General features: G+C 36.1%; 1 protein-coding gene across 27 annotated transcripts in view; it reads left to right on the top strand.

The window, feature by feature from the left end:
• Window positions 1–16,808, top strand: part of LRCH1 (leucine rich repeats and calponin homology domain containing 1) — a 101,597-nt gene that overhangs the window by 77,248 nt on the left and 7,541 nt on the right. For 17 of the 27 annotated variants that reach the window (XR_001552654.3, XR_001552655.3, XR_001552660.3 and 14 more), the window contains 4 exons: window positions 3,349–3,458; window positions 4,285–4,422; window positions 5,502–5,579; window positions 12,712–12,969. Coding sequence is in view for 9 of the 27 variants with exons in the window: in XM_085536160.1 (XP_085392286.1) it covers window positions 3,349–3,458; window positions 4,285–4,422; window positions 5,502–5,579; window positions 6,491–6,586 (422 nt within the window). In the remaining 18 variants the exon portion in view is untranslated. Of the gene's footprint in view, window positions 1–3,348; window positions 3,459–4,284; window positions 4,423–5,501; window positions 5,580–6,490; window positions 8,782–12,711; window positions 12,970–16,808 lie in introns of those variants that run through there. The other 10 variants (XR_014942117.1, XM_015851781.3, XM_015851782.3 and 7 more) reach the window with 2 other exon arrangements.

Consider the following 16,808-nt stretch of genomic DNA (forward strand, 5'->3'; position numbering starts at 1 on the left):
CTGGCAGATTATATGGCATGCAACAGACAGGTCTCATAAGACCAATATCCATAACACTGGGGAGTTGTTAATCCACCAAATAACAGTATAATCACTTCACTGTTACTTAAACAAATTTAGTTTTTAATCTATCAGATAACAGTAGAATAAATCACTGTTACTTAGGCAAGTTTGGACTGGGTAAAACAAGCAAAGATATATCTGACTATAACCTTTCAGCTTTGCTTCAGCTCTTCCCGGCACTTGTCTAACCCTTCTTGTCATATATTAGTCGAGGCAAGTTAAATTGTTTTGTTGCTTTTCTGATGGATAATGTTGTCAGCTAAGTGCTTAGGATATGCCATCCTTGATGAGCTTTAAGTAATACACCTATATGCATTGCAAAGAAGTACAAAAATGAAAATTTTCACGAGGAAATCTTGTTTACTGTAATATAGAAAATACATCCTAAGTGCTTATTATTAAACATTAAGCTTGTTGAAACTATGTAATTTCATAACTACTTCACTATGGATTCAGAAAGCAAAAGTTCTATTTTACTATGTAAAAGAGGAAGAAGTAGACCCTCGGGCATGTTGTGATGTATGGGCTCCCCTTGCTGGAAAACATGTGTAATGCAGAGAAGCAAGCAATGCTTAACAATGCCAGAACTTCCTGTATGAGAAAATGATGCCCTAATAGAGAATTTAACATGTTGCTGCTGCTACTAAAGCTTCAGTTTCCTTTTAAATATGGTATTACTCTTTGAGTGTTTGTTTAAATATTTAATATACAGGAGAAATAATGTTTAGAGTTGTGCAGTGACTATTTCTAAGATGCAAGTCTTTACTTAAAATCAGTGCCTTTTTAATAAAGACTTTTTAGAAGATTTCTATCAATTGCTACAGATATTCTAATCCCTCCCCCCCCCCCCCAAAAAAAAAAAAGCAACTAAAATCTAATTTTATTTCCATGCTATTCTGCAGCATAATAGAACTCCTTGTTTAAGAGTTCCTGTACATTGAGAACCTGGGAGTTACTTTAGAACTGAAAAAATAAATCATATGCTCCGCTAAATAACATTTTAGTTATTTCTAGTGGTTTAATCTTCACCTTGCATGCTTTCGTGTATGTGCACAGACCACAATTCCTAGTGTTTAAAGTCATATAAATTAATAGGTAATGCTTTTGAAATGTCTTAGTTAAGTCACGTATATAGATTGTTATACTTCATGACAACAGTTGCTACAGCAGTTATTTTTAACAGCCTCTGTATGTTTCGATATGTATATAATACAGAAGTCATAGTTATACATATGCCTCTGTACAGAATGCTATGAAGCACGTATCTGCTGATGCAGAGTGCTTTGTAAACAGAAGTCTACTCCAGGGTTGCAGTCTGCCCTTACAGAAAGGCATGGATTTAATGCCACTACAGTTGTGAAAGTGCTGCATTTCAAAGCATGGTTATATTATTCACACTATTTCTGAGAGCTCAGCACAATAAATGACTTTAGTTACCATGTTCATGTGCTAATGCACAGATGCTGTTTGGTGGTGACACTGGTGATAGCTACGTAGCACACCACAGGCATTATTTGGAGTTCTGTTTTGCATCTTTTCCCAGGAAATTCCCCTGCTGTGTTAGTGGGGTAAAGATTAGTAACTCTGTAATGAATGAGTGTTCAAATTAAAAGCAGTTTTGTTTAGCAAGTGGCCTTTAATATGGCATTTCCTAAATTTACTGATTTAACAGCAGAGTAACAGATTTCAGTTGCCCAAAAAGATAGTTAAATAACGACTCTGTGAGTCAAGTAGTGGAAGAAATCAAGTGTGATAACTTATTGTGTCTTGGTGCCTTTAGTGAGTAACCTATGGCTATATAAGGAGCTCCATCTTTACTAAGCAAGCAACAATTGCTTCCTGTTTGCTGAGCTCCCTTAGATGGTGTCTGTTTCCCTTTGGCTAGAGAAGTAGCTTAGATTATTTTTACTTATTCCACCTGCCTAAAATTAGATGAGGTGCCAGGTTCATGAACTTGTCTGGGATTTCAAAATATTTCTCACATATAAACTTTGTTTAGTATATCAGGAGTGCTAGGTGCTAGAGAATGCAGTTTAATATGTTGTCCCTCTACTGATTTTGGGGCTTCATTAACATGTTTGTGAAATTTCCTTCTACCAAGATCTCAATTTCTTATTTTTTTTTAACGTATTTTAGGGACTGATTTTGAAAACTCAGCCTATCAATGAGCACCTACCTTTCCCCGTAGGGAAATAAAAGACTGTTCTATTAATCACTGAGTCAATCAGTAAGATATGTTCTCATTTCTTCTGTAATTTCAGCATGCTGCAGTTGTCCCAGATGCAACTTTCTTCCCTTCCATCCTCCTGTTGACTACACAATAAAGGAGGAAGAGACTAACCTGGGGGAAGGCTATGTTCTTCTTGCAGTCAGCTTTGTTCAGTGCAATCTTAACAGCCATAGCTAGAGCAAAGGGGCTTAGTATTTTGAGCTTGGGATAATATTCCATGAAAATATATTGTGGAAAAACTGCTTCTAATGTGTTTAGTCCTTGGTAGTTAACTTCCTTAGAGAGGTAGAAAAGGTTGTTACTGAATTTGATGCAAGAGTCTGTGCTGTGTGTGCCAACTCACAAAACTCACAAAAACCAAGGCCACTTCGAAGTCTGTGACAAAGTTCTCTAACCAGGCTGTTACGTTTAGTGGGTAGCTTTTCTCTAATAATGACTCAGTGGGATAGGAGTCTGAATCTTTAGCTGTCTTAAATTAACAAAATTAAGGTTGAATGGTAGCTGTGTGTAAAACAAGTGGAAAAAGGTTTATAGGCCTTGCACTCTGTTAATTGGTGCCCAGGATGTCATGTTGCATTCAGGAGAGAGGCAGGAAATGAATAATACATAATTCTACTATCTCAAGCACTGTCACTTGCTGTAATTATCAGGCTGGCACATAAATTGTCTGAGCAGCAATGGTTGCATTTTGTGAAACTATAATTGAACATGCATCTTCTTGTTCTTCAAACCCATTCAAAAAGTCCTTCATCAAAAGACAGCACATGCAGGCATACACGTCCAGAGATTTAATGTAATTATTCCAAGGAACTAAAAGTTAAATTTAGTCATACCATCCACAGACACATGATTGATAAGAGGGAGTACTGGGGAGTGTTTATGCAACGTTGTGTTCACAATATGACTTCACTGATAATATTTGGTGCTGTTCAGAGCTGTCCACCTCGTGGCAGAGAATGTTTTTGTCAGAGATGGTGCTGAAAGCTTTTGCTTCATTTAGAAACAAATCAGAGTGCTGGTTTTTAAACTGAAACCTGTTGTCTTAAACATCACAGTGTTCTTAAGACCACAAAGAAATTTGGAATCGATAGACCCACAGTTTACAATCCGGAGGAAAATGGAGCAGATGAGAGAAGAGAGAGAGCTTGTTGAACAACTGCGTGAGGTATGTGAGTGTTGGTAGAACTGTGCTAATCTAATGGGTTTGTTTTTTGTCTTCGTTGGGAAAGTTGCATTATTAGGAAAATATTAAAAAGCAAACAAGAAACCCAACAGATGGGACAATATTAACACTGTAAGTAATGTGGGTGAGGCCGTTCTTGAAGTGCTTTGCTTCAGTTCAATGTTTGTACTTAAGAAAGGGTCTTTTTGTAAATGGGAAATTGTCATGTGTGTTGCCTGAGTGGCATGCAGTTAAAGAGCATTCCATGTGCTGGTAGAATTAACAGTTTATGTAACTTCTTCAGAAGAGATGAAGTGATCACTTGAGAGAGAGTGAAATCTATAAAGTATTTCCTAACAACTGGAGAAGTCTTCAGTCTGGCAAGTAAAAGGCATAATGAAAGTTGGACGAATGCAGGCATTCTTTAAATCAGATAATGAATGCTTGTATTAGGGTTGATTTTTGTCGCTTGAAGGGTACACAATCAACAGTTTTGATGTGATAAGTGGAACAAGTCTGCTGCTGTAGTACAGCAGATTTTGAAAAAGAGTGCAATTTCAATGATGGCATATAAAAATAAATGCAAATGATGACAGCAGCATTTGGAATGTAGACTTCATTTAAAGGAGTTTACATACTTCAGCAACCAACATAGGCTAGAGAGGGTTGCTTTGTAGTTGTTAAATAATTAGTTACATAACAAATGGCATTTAACAGTAGGCCAAAACTGCATACTTATCTAGCAGCATGGCAGATTAGGAAAAGATAGGTGCTTTTTCTTTCTTTATTCGTTTCTGTGTTGAAGTGTGTATGTGTTCTTTATTTGCAGAACATTGAAACAAGGCTAAAAATATGTTTGCCTGAGGACTTGGGGTCTGCTCTCATGGATGGTGTAGTTCTCTGCCATTTAGTAAATCACATTCGACCTCGGTCAGTAGGAAGTATTCATGTACCTTCACCAGCAGTAGTAAGTTGAATGTTTTTTTGTGTTTTTCTTTGTTTCTGGAGGGGAGGGTTGTTTTAAACAAACAAAACAAATAATCCCCCACAAAGCTTACTTGATTAATTTGGTATTATACTTGGTTACATAAATTGTAACAAAACGAGAGTTTCCAAGAAGACAGGTGTTAAGAAAAAACATTTTCTGAGGTGGTCTCATCAAGTTTCTTTTACTGTCATTTAGTTTAAGTTACTTCTGCTGAATCTTTGGTGGAGTCGTGACGTTGCCTGGTATAAAATCTTGAAGTTCTGTTGCTGACTTGAATTATTACCTGTAATAGTAAATATTTTAAAGCCTTTTTCATTTTTTTTCAGCTTTTTATTGATGATATTCTCTTGCTAGAAACTTCTTTCAAATGACTTGAACCTCGGAAATTAATCCTTTAAAATCCCTGATGTTATTATGAATTCTTGGTTTAAATGGGTATTCAGTAGTTACCCTTGTTTCATATCTCATATTGAACAAGTAAAGTAATGATTTGGGTGGTGCTTTTTTTTTTCCAATAACATGATATTTCTGTAAGTACTGGGAAAATAGTTCCTAAAGAGGCAAATTTTAAACAGGAACAGGAAGTTTCTTCTTCAGAAATGAAGATTGTGTATAGCTACTTTATATTTGTGAGTACATAAAACATGAAAAAATGTAAAAGCTATATTACATTGAAATCTGTTCCACTTAATGTACATTGAAATGTGTCATCAGTTTAATTGCTGTCCAGAAGAATAAATGTGTTCTATCACAGAACATGAGGTTTTATAACCTCACAAACTGGAGATAAATAAGTAGAGACTACAAAGGGTTGATGATTTTACTAAGTAAAAGCACATAGTATCCGCAGCTTTCGTACTCTGTATTTGTATGTTTTTATAATGATGGGGGTGTGGGGAGAAAAAAAAAAGGGCTGAGTAAAATTATATACTCTGTTTTGAGGAGAAATATAACAGAAATGGTGCATCAGTACAATAATACAAGAGATCGATTTATTGATTGGATTGATTTATTAAGTTCTTTTGCCGTAATGTATTGTTTTTTTCCTGTTTCTACAGCCTAAACTTAGCATGGCCAAATGCAGGAGAAATGTTGAAAACTTCTTGGATGCATGTAGAAAACTGGGGATACCAGAGGTAATTTAATTGTCTACCATTTCCAGATGATAAAATATGTAAAACGTGAATATCTTGAAGTTGAAGGATAGCTTTCTGAAATAGCAGTTTTCAAGAATAAGGACATCTAACTTAATTCCTTTTTTTAATGGTATGATTTAATGCTGATTTAGTGCGTTTAAGTGTTTGATGCCATGGCACTTAATGAATGCAAATTTTGCATTGAATTGGTAATTTAGTTCTATCCCCAGCACAGCCTTATGTTTGCCCTAAGGAATATGCCAAATGGGTAATAAGAAGGCTGTCATTAAGCACAAGTTTACTCATTCTTTTATATACAATATATACAACTATAACTACGGTTTTACCCTCTGCTTTTAGAAGATGGGTTTCATTCTGTTGAATTGATGATTTTTCCTTTTTTACTATGCGACGTACTCAATAGTATGTATTGTAAAACTGACTAGTATCACACTCGTACTGAAACACTTCCACAGTGATGTGAAGAAAACCATTCTGTGTGTTAAGGATGGAATGGACCTGTGAGTAAGGTTGACTTATATGTATATAAGCTGTGGAAACAGGGAAATTGCAGAGCATGGTGTTTTCTACTTTCCATTTAAGGATGGTAATATTCACAGGGTAATCTGTTCTCAAATTAATAAGGGAAAATGCCCTTCTAAATAATGTAGTGAGCTATAGAGTTTCATTGGAAATTGTTTGAAGATTCTTTTATGCTCTAGAAGCATGCTTTAAAAAAGTGTTGTTTTAAAATACCGGATTCTGAAAATTATGTAGAAGTGCTATACAACGTCTTTTTAATTGAAAACGTGGAAATTGCATCATGTTTTTTCTTTTTTTTCTTCTTTTTTTTTCTTCTTTTTCTTCTTCTTTTTTTTTTTTCTTTGCATACATATGACACTATGATTAAGACTGAATGCTTTTTAGCCTATATTTCAAGAATACTTGAACAGAAGGACATTCTGTCCGTCTTCTTCCTCCCCTGTGGCCTCTTTGCGACTCTTTGAGAATGCAGAGATTTCACACTGGAAAAGAATTCCAGTTTTATTTATGTTTTACCCACGTTTTAGCACTTCATTTGGAGGAAATCGGAAGTAACAGTTCATTTTTGCCATATGTAGAAATTCTGAGAGGGAGACTTAACCTTACAGCGCTAGGGAATGATTCATAGTAAGTGTGACGAATTCAGTGTTATGGGCTGGTCTCTAAGCTGTCATTAGGTAATTTATGATGTTAGAACTATTTAGAATTTCATTAAAATTTAGTTTCAAAGAAGATGAAAAATAATAAGATGAAAATCTCAGTGCTGTGGGCTTCTGGGCTAAGTAGGTATGGAGTGTTTGTTGAGCTGCTCTATTGCTCTATTGTCTTGTGGTACGTTATAAGTTATTGAGTAAATTAGAATACACGTCAGGTTCTTTTCCTGGGAAAGATAAGGCCAAGAGCAGTTGTTATGAAGAATTCTTTTCAAAAACAAAAATAAAACAGAAAATTTTAGAAATCTTTGCACCCCATATCATAGAAGGGTCAGCTTTTACACTTTTTTTTTTTTTTAATTACTTCAAAGAATTATAGAATGGCCTGGGTTGAAAAGGACCACAATGATCATCCAGTTTCAACCCCCCTGCTATGTGCAGGATCACCAACCACCAGACCAGGCTGCCCAGAGCCACATCCAGCCTGGCCTTAAAGGCCTCCAGTGATGGGGCATCCACAACCTCCTTGGGCAACCTGTTCCAGTGCATCACCACCCTCTTTGTGAAAAACTTCCTCCTAATATCTAACCTAAATCTCCCCTTGTCTCAGTTTAAAACCATTCCCCCTTGTACTATCAGTATCCACCCTCATAAACAGTCGTTAACAGTTCAGGATCTCTATAAAAACAAACTTTTTGGAAACACAACTTTGTTTCCCGTAAATAGACATTTTTGATGTATTTATTGCTTCACTTAATAACTTGCATTAAAGTTAATGTAGAATTTTTGAATTTTTGAGGGAGTGTTTTATTAAAGCTTTTTTTTCTTGCACAGAACCCTTAAGGATCAGATTTTATCAATATAATTTTTAAACTATCCATCCTTATGAATCTAAAGAAGCATTACCTTCTCCTGAGGGAAATACTAATTCACTTAAATGCTAAGTAAACTGCTTGCAATTGTAAATTTATGATAGATGTGTAAGTACTCTGAGGACATACTTGATTCAGTGCTGATAATTGGCAAATATATGTTTGCCACATGTTGTAAAAATCCTTAGGGTTGCAGAACTAGGTGGTAGATAATAGAACATTTCTGTGTGCCAGAGGGAAGGGAATAAGGAAAATCAAGTTGTATGCCAACTGGCAGGAAGTTTCTGAAGAGCTGTGGATGGTTTGTTTACTGCTGCTTCACCTAACAAAAGGAATCAGTGAGCCCTTCATGTTTTTTGGGACGTGTATTATTTGGAGAGATCTTTTGCTGAGGGATCCTAATACTGGTAGGTTTGGGGTTTTCTTTAATACCAGTGGGTCATCCATTGAGATCACTTTGTTAGTGACCGTATAATGCTCCTGATCATGTGCAGAGTGATGTTTTAAGGGTATGACTGACCCTTTAATAAGCAGCTAAATAGCCTGGCTCATACTGCACAAGTCAGCTAAGAAAAGAGTGAGAATAGCAGGTAGGACAAGCAGAGTATGTCTTATTTTGCCACTTTTTTCCTCCAGGGCCTTTTTATTCCAAGGTATCAGAAATCTTTGTAAACTGTGATTTTTGGAAACAAAAAGAAATTGTTCTTGATATGAGGAAGTGGCAGTGGCAGACAAGTATCTGAAATCGTGAAGACAATTATATTATGCAGTACCCTCAAAACACAACCTTATTTATGCAGAAAAGTGTGAAAGAAAGCTGTATTTTAAAGCTGTCTTTTACACTGCTGGCTAAAAAACTGAAATTGCCTAATCTCTTCTTTAACAACTATAGAATGGCAAATTCCTGGTTCTTGGCTAATACCAAGATAACAAGTGGCAGCAATGTGGCAAGTAGCAGTGCCTGCCCTGCTGTGCTTTTCAGAATGATGTGCTGTACATGCTGGGAATGGATTGTTAGTGCCATGTGAATCCACCATTGACACCAACTGTATTGCTTACCATGACCACCTGTATTGTACCATCTCATATTTTTCTGGGGTTCAAAAATAAAGCTATTTTTTGGTTTTATCTAAATCTTTGTACATTTATAAGCGTGGTCTCTGAAGTTTCAGAAGTGCCAATTCTAATGCAGTTCTGTTCTTATTGACAACTTATCTCATTAAAAGCGATCAGGAGAGACTGAATTATTGTAACATGAGTATATGTGTAATGTTATGAAATATTTTGGTCTCTGTTTGGGAGAATACTACTGTAATATAAAACTAGCAACAGTCACAACAATGTGACAATATTCGTTAGTTACAAGAAGAAGTTCTTATATAACTGTTCATACACGTTCTGAAAACATTGTGCCATTTTTGACCATTACCACACTGAAATCTGTATTTATTCTAGTAGCAAAGTAGACTATTTTAACCTATGTATCAATAACATAATTTAGTGTTAGCATTCCTCCTAGTTGTCATTTGTACTAATCCACTGATGTTAACAAAAGTTTGTATCAAAACAATAGAGCAGCTGAGCTGTAGTGCTCAGCTTACTACATGCCTTACTACAAGTGAAACTTAGACAAAAAGAAAGCTACAAATGCAAAGTGTTATTTGAAAGGCAAAAATTGTGCAAGTGCTGTTGCGTATTTCTACTTATTGAATATCTTTGCAGTGTGAACACTGTTTTAGTCCTTTATGGGACCACTTCAATGAAATTCAGTAGAGGAGTTACTTTTGTAAGGAAAGACAGACTTTCCTTACACATGAACAGCTTGTAAATCTTATGTAGTTTGAAACAAAGATAGGGTATCATTATTAATATTACCGGGGTAATTTCTCTTGATAAAAGATGGTGATAAAATCTTTCACAGCTGTTTTTTACAGCAGGTTTACTAAGCTCCTGTGTTCTAGCATGTTGATAGTGGTGAGCAGCATTTAGTAAGACAAAGAGTTATTTCTCAGATGGGAATGGGAGCCTTCTGCAATGTTTCCCAAGTTTTCAGTCAGCTATTTAGAGTACACATATTGAACAAATAGGAGTGATGGTAAGAAATGTTGTGTGTTTTTTTTTAGTATCAAATAATCTCATGAAGGCTCAAGTTACAAAAGACCTTCACTGTGACCATTCTGGGGACTTCAGAATCCTGCAGATGAGGTTATTACTGCATCTTACCTCCTCTGAAAACCAATTCCACTTTGTTACAATGTCAGCCAAATTTTTTCTCAAGTTGACTGATTTGTGTCAGTGTAGGAATTATCAATTAAGTAAAACGGGCAAAAAAACCCAGTAGATTGTTTTGTATGCTAAAACTGGCAAAGCAGAGTAAAAGAATCAGCCAGAGTGTCTGGAGCTTTATCTTCTACTCATCTACTAGTAGTTCTTCCAGGAATTACATTTCTCATTTTGATGCGAGGTATTTTTTCAGTGCTGCTTATGCTTCTCTTCTGATCAATTCACACAATCAGTTACTTTTCCGTAGTTTCATCATCAGACATCCATGGCGGTACAGTAAGTTTTATCAGGTAGGATTACTTTCTCTACCCATTGCTCAGTAATAAATGCTATTTGCCCTACAGAACGGACTTAAGTGGCTCAGTATTCCAGTTGCACTATTTAAATCCTAGTTATGAGATTCCTTCACTTGCATTTTGAGTACAGCACATACACACTACAGACTTCATTCTTTTATCTGGTTCTAAAAACTTGCCCTTGGGTTTTTTTTTAGGATCAAAGTTTCGGGGGGTTGGTTTTGAAATGTGTATGTCTGATTCCACAGTCACTGCAGGAGCACATAGAATGAGAATGGTTTCTGCACACAAGCAGCTTGTGCTTTTGTCATTCACTCCTTTCTGTGTTTATTCTGCATGCGTGATTTTGGTAGCTGTATGATATAACCATATCACAAACACAGAAACCATGTTGGACTTGACAAGTCAGTCCATAAATGTAATGGTTAAGTGATACAAATCTTTGTAGTTCTTACTGGTTGGTTGCAGTCTCTTAAATGAGAAGGACAATGCTTGAGGTGGGTGAATGCTTGCTTATTTGTTTCTCTTTGTGTGGGGGTTGCACTGAAGTAAATATCACGTATTTTTTCACTACCTATTGATATCATATTTTAGTTTGCTATTCTCATTTCACAACATCTGTGTAATTATGGAAACTTCTAGAGTTGCGTTACAGAGGTTTAAAATGGATGAATATGAGTGTTTAGTTAAGGTAGGAGTGTAACAGCAAATAATTGATGCAGGACACAAATATAAGCAGCAATGATCAGAAATTTCACAAGGCTTTCACAAGTGTCCTTGAGTTTCACTAAAGTACCACATGACAGTTTGATGGGAACTTTTTTCAGCACGTGTTGGCTGTTATTGTATGCTTTGGCATCTCCTGTATACTTCTCAGTGTGTTGATCCCTGGGTGGTAGCAAGTTCTTAGGTCTTTGTTTTAAAAAGTCAACTTATTACCAGCTCTCATTTCCCAACTCCAAAATTACTTCCTTCTTCATTTAACTGCAGCAGAGACTGTTTTCAAATATGGTTGGGTTTTTTGATTCATTCTGAATGAAAGCATCATTTGCTGGGCTTATTAGTGTCTTTAGTGGGAGTGCAATGCATTATTACATGGTCAATGAGTTGTTTGTTTAAACCGAAATTAGTTTTTCTGCTAAGCAGCTTACCGCCATAGATGCTGAATGCAGTACTAGACCTCTTTTGCTTCTAAACAAAATTGGCATGTTTTGTTCTATCTTTGAGGTTTCATCCTTAAAAAACAAAGCAAAAGCCAAATAATAACTGCATCAGCACTTGATATTGCTCTAAATAAAATTACTGTTAAGAAATACCAACCTTGTGCTAGGCATGTTTGTCCCCTTCCACATGTCAGCTAGCCTAAGTAAATATAAAGTCTTACAGTTTCACTCATTTCCAGTTTCACTATTCACTTTTCAGGATAGAAGAGCTTTTTAAATGTTTTAAAGGTTAATTTCTTCCTAGCTTGACATTGAAACATCACAGTAACAGAAAAGAGGCATCTGAACTGGAATCTCTTCCTTTTGGGTGCACTGTTAGTTCATTAAGCAAGTGAAAATGAACAACTACTTCAGAAAATTCCTCCAAAACATAATGTTTTTCCTTACCTGTCTAATTTTCTTTCAAAAATACTGACCTTCATTGATAGTACGTTCTCCTTTGCATTGGAAAATGGTACAATATTTTAGATTGCTGCATTTTGAAAGTACAATCTGTTGTTCGAGTTGGTGTAATGTTAAATATTTTGTGTGTCTATCAGTATTATTTTTGCGTATAATACCTCATTTTGTATAGGTAGCTTAAGATACTTCATGAAGTCAATGGTACTTTGCAAAAAGAATATAGAAGTTTTACCTGCTAATACATTTTCTAAATGCTAGTTAAAGAATTTAGTGTCTAATTCTTAGAAACTTTGCTAAAGTTAATGTAGTCAACTGGTGATGTTCTCAGTTTCCATCTCTGGACGTCATTTTAAAGTGGTATTTGAATACCAGATTCTTGGTTATATGTTATGCTAGAGAATGTTACTTCTAACAGTTTTTTTTTAAAGTATTTTTTCCCTGAGATTTTATGCTGCTGCTGCTTGTACTATTAACAGCTTTCTAACCCACTGTCTGCTATTGTATAAGGGAGATTTTACAGCTGATTCTATGTAAGCATTTAAGGCATAGAGGGACAAAGGTGTTGTAGATCCCATTGGAATAAATGGATCGCATACACCCCCCACACACACCTTTGGGCATAACTTTGGAAGAGTTTGAAGGGCTGAGCTCTTCTAACTTGACTTTCAGATATTGTTTGATAGCCTCAGTATTTAGAGGAAACCAAAGACAGCTGGGTTGCCTAGTATCTATGGCAATATTAGGAAGAAACTATTCCTACATGTTTATGCTAGAATATTGTGATAATTTATCTTTATATTTTTGTATTTTTAATTTTATGCACTGTCTTTTTCTGTTCTAATGGCTGCCCTTCGGGATAGGCTGACCTCTGCTCTCCGTATGACATCCTGCAGTCGGATATTCGTCACATTCGAAAGACTGTTGACACTCTGCTCGCCCTCGGGGAGAAACCCCCACAATCAACTTCTACCTTTCGCTCCTGGGATCTATTAGGCTTTTGTCTTTTCCACATACTTTTTGTAGTCTTGATGTTTATAACTTATCACTGGAATGTGCTAACAGCATAACCTGTTCGCATGTGCACACAAACTTTCTGCTTTGTCTCTGACAAATTACAGGTACTTAATTTCCTTCCTTTGTCTTAAAAAAAAATCTCCCTTTTCCTTCACTTCCCTTCCTTGTAATATCTTTGTTAATCTCTTGGAATAGGGGAGAGAGGGATTAGCATCACGAACTGATCTCAAGGCAAGTCCTATCACTTTCCCCCACTCCAGCTCAAGTTTAAGAACTTAGATACCTCTTTATAGTTTATGTTGCCTAGACTATACACTGAATGTGGTAAAGCATTAAAACAGCTCTTACTCCACTTTTGAATGAAGTCTAGGTGTATATCAAGCTAAAGAGAGCCAACCCATTCTAGGAAAAGACAGGTATGCTTTTGTGAAAGGCATTCAGAAGAACTTGTGAAAATCCAAGAATGCTACAGATATTGAAGCAACTGAGGTGGCCGTTCAGCAGATGTGACAGTATTTTCTGAGCTGCTGCCAATGATCTAAACGTGCATTATATTAAAGAGCACTTAACGGTAATTTGAATGATAGCTCTCTGTTTTAAATCCTTTAGTTTAACAAAGAGTACTGTAATTTTAAAGATGATTGGTCATCTCTACTGTTCTGATTAAATTCCATACTGGAGTGGTTATTTTCCTACTTATATTTTGTTTTCCTCCAGATTCCATGGAATAATCTTCTTCCTCTGTCTCACAAAGCAGAATTTATCTGCTTTAAAACACTTGAAGATGACTGTAAATTAGTACTGGGCATGAGGAACACCTCATATGCAAGGCACTTTACAGTATTTTAGAACGAAGATCATGAAAGACGGTGTGATACAATTTGATTGAGAACAAACTGTTAGATTCCTTTCTCTGTCATTCTTATGTGTGACATCAAGAGAGTTTTGTCACTTCTCTCGTCTCTGTTTCATCACCTGTGAAACTGCTGGTAATGTTTGTTTGTCTGACAAGTGTAGTAAACACGGTGTACATAGGAAAATTGGTTGTCTAGGAAGAGTTTGGATTTTCCTTTCTAGGAGGTTTTAAAGAATTAGGTTAGACACACTGGTCAGGAAGACTTTTGGTGTCTTTGAACTCTACCTATGGTTAGAGCACTGGACTGAATGACTTCCACTTCCCTTCCAGTTCTGTTTTCTGTTAATTTATGTTAAACTTGAACAAGACAAGTATTAATTTTATTTTATATCAACGTGAAATGCACAAATGGAAAGTGACTATAGGCATAGTGAGGCTTGAAAATTGTAAAGCCTCAAGTATAGGCCCATATTTACTACTTCTAGATGCTACTGATGAAATTCTCAGTTCACTATCAAGCTAGCTAACCAAAGCATCTCAGTTTTGTGGCTGTGAAATGGAAGTATTTATTTCTCACTGGCTATTATATCCGAAAATTACCATCTGACTTTTAGGAGATAATTAGTATAAGAAATTGTTTGCTACAGATTATTCTGCTAATATTATTATGATATAAGGCTACATTACAAATACTTGGAATTCCTTAGATGCTTGTAAAAATGTATTAAAAAGCTTCTAAATGCAGTTCTATTCCAGTTTTCTTGGCTTTAATACGAGAGTGTGTATGTGTACGTATGAAGGGTGAAGGATGTAGTTAGGTGTTTTAAGTTGGAAAATTACTTTCAGACAACTGATATATATATTATAAAATCAGTGCTAGCAGCTTCCAGTGCATATGTATAACGATTCCATTAGTGGCTTCTGTGACTTGGTATGAATTCAGTTAATTCCTGTAGGTTCTTAATTCCTTCAGAAACTTTGCTGGTTGTTTGGGTGCATAGCTATGGGCTTGTGCCCTCAATCCTGTGCAGACCTATCTTCTAACTGTGCACCTAGTTTCAGTGGTTCCAATAGCAAACACACTCACTAAGTTAAGAGTCTGAGCTTAATGTTAAAAATCCCACTTTCAGAAAGTCTTGGTTTTGTCTTGTTCCAACAGTGTTGCTTTCCATGAAACTGAGAAAGTGACATGAATCACTTCAGAAGCTATTAATGTATGGCTACTTATAATCCAGTGTATGTATTTAAGGCAAAGTTGATATCTTCTGTAGGGCTGGGTTTTTACCTGTGCCCTGTGTGATAAACAGGTCCCCTTGTTAATGCTTTGTCTTGTGCATTTCTTATGTAGAACCAATCCACATGTATGAGTGTATTTTAACTTTCTTTGGAATGAGAAAACCAAGTGGCAAAAGTTGTTGCTACCGTCCTGAGGTTCATATCTGTGCCATTGTCTAGTATTACATGGTTATTCACAGTGTTCGGTAGGTTGGTGAGAAAAATAACAGATCAGTCTTGTAGAGGTGTGTCAGCATAGACAACTGCTTGTGTGCTTGTGATGCATGATTCTCAAACCTATCCAAAGTCTGAACTATACAAATGCTTACCATGCAGACAGTTGTCTTTAACTTGGAGTATATTTTCTCACTTTTCTCAGCCTTAACTATGTACAGCAATGCAAGTGTATCATTACAAGCAGTATTTGGAGTTACGGAGTTGAAGCCATCTTGGACTGGACTGTGAAAGATGTCCATTGCTCTGTGACAAGCACAGCCATACATACCGTACATGAAGGTTATCTGTTTTGTGTTTTTCCTAGTCGATACTGAGAACACTTCCAAATACACGCATCTTAAAGGGAAGGAGACAGCAGTAGAATATATCCTTACTTTACATTAAGAGTTAATATAGTAATGTTTCTCAAAATACTTCTAAAATGTAGTAAGGGTATGAAAAATGCCAGTCTTTTCCTCCCTGAAGACAGTAATTCTATTAAACAGGGAGGTGGAAACTATAGCAGGTATCTGCTCTAATAGACTCTTGGATAAAGTCAGAATCCTACTTCCATGCTATTCTTCCTGTGGTGGTGTATTCAGGATATCAAGAGTTCTGCTGGCTGGTGATTCTTCACCTCTTAGGAGATCCCAGCATTGAAATGTTATATAGAGCTGATGTTTACAGTCAGTCTCATGACTAAGGGGATAACTTCGGGCCAACCTAGGCTGTTGTTCAGCGTCTCATTTGTTCACCACTGACATGAAATACATTCCACATTGTTTTCCCTATTCAATTGATTTTTTTCCTTGCAGTGACAGCATGGTCATCAGGCATTTTCAAACTGTGATTTCATCATCAGTTGATCTGCTCAGATCTGTACTATACCCACTGTATTAATCACTTTTTGATTCTCTGGAGGTCATCACATCCTTAGTGCAATAAAGTAATAAATACAAATTCTAATGGATTCGTTTAATTTGCATGCAAGTGAAGTGTGTTTGCACTGGATTACAGATGGGATTTTGATGTGAGGATTTGGCTTTGTTTTTCCTTGATCCAGAAAAAAAAGATAAGTACGTTCAAGTGCAGTGTAGTAGATGTTCAAATGCCTTTTTTCAGCACTTACCTATTAACAAGCTTTTACAGCTGTGATCTGTTTATAGATCCTATCATGTTCCCAACAAGTTCAGTGGAAGTCTACACTTAATGTGAGTGGGAATTTGACTAGACTCAGGTAAATACATATTCAGTCCAGTCTTCTATTCCATAGACATAAGTAAGTTTTCTAATTTCTGTGTAATTGTTTTCACTCTTTATCATCTCACTCCTGTTACTACAATAAATTAAAGCACTCTTATATACAGGTTTAGAAAAAGTGGTAGACCAGACTTTGTGGTCCATTGTCATTTCCAGCACATAATCTGTGTAACGCAGAAAAGAGCAATATGAAAAAAGTAGTAAAAAATCAGGTAATGATCCATTCTACTTGACTGATACAAAACATTCTCATTCCTTCATTTCATCTCTTAGATTTTAATGTATATGGTTACAATATAACTGGTATCTCCCCTGTAAGTGTGCATTTTCTCTTAC

Source organism: Coturnix japonica, chromosome 1 (assembly GCF_054131305.1).
Source record: "Coturnix japonica strain WE chromosome 1, WE-NBRP24, whole genome shotgun sequence".
NCBI classification, from domain to species: domain Eukaryota; kingdom Metazoa; phylum Chordata; class Aves; order Galliformes; family Phasianidae; genus Coturnix; species Coturnix japonica.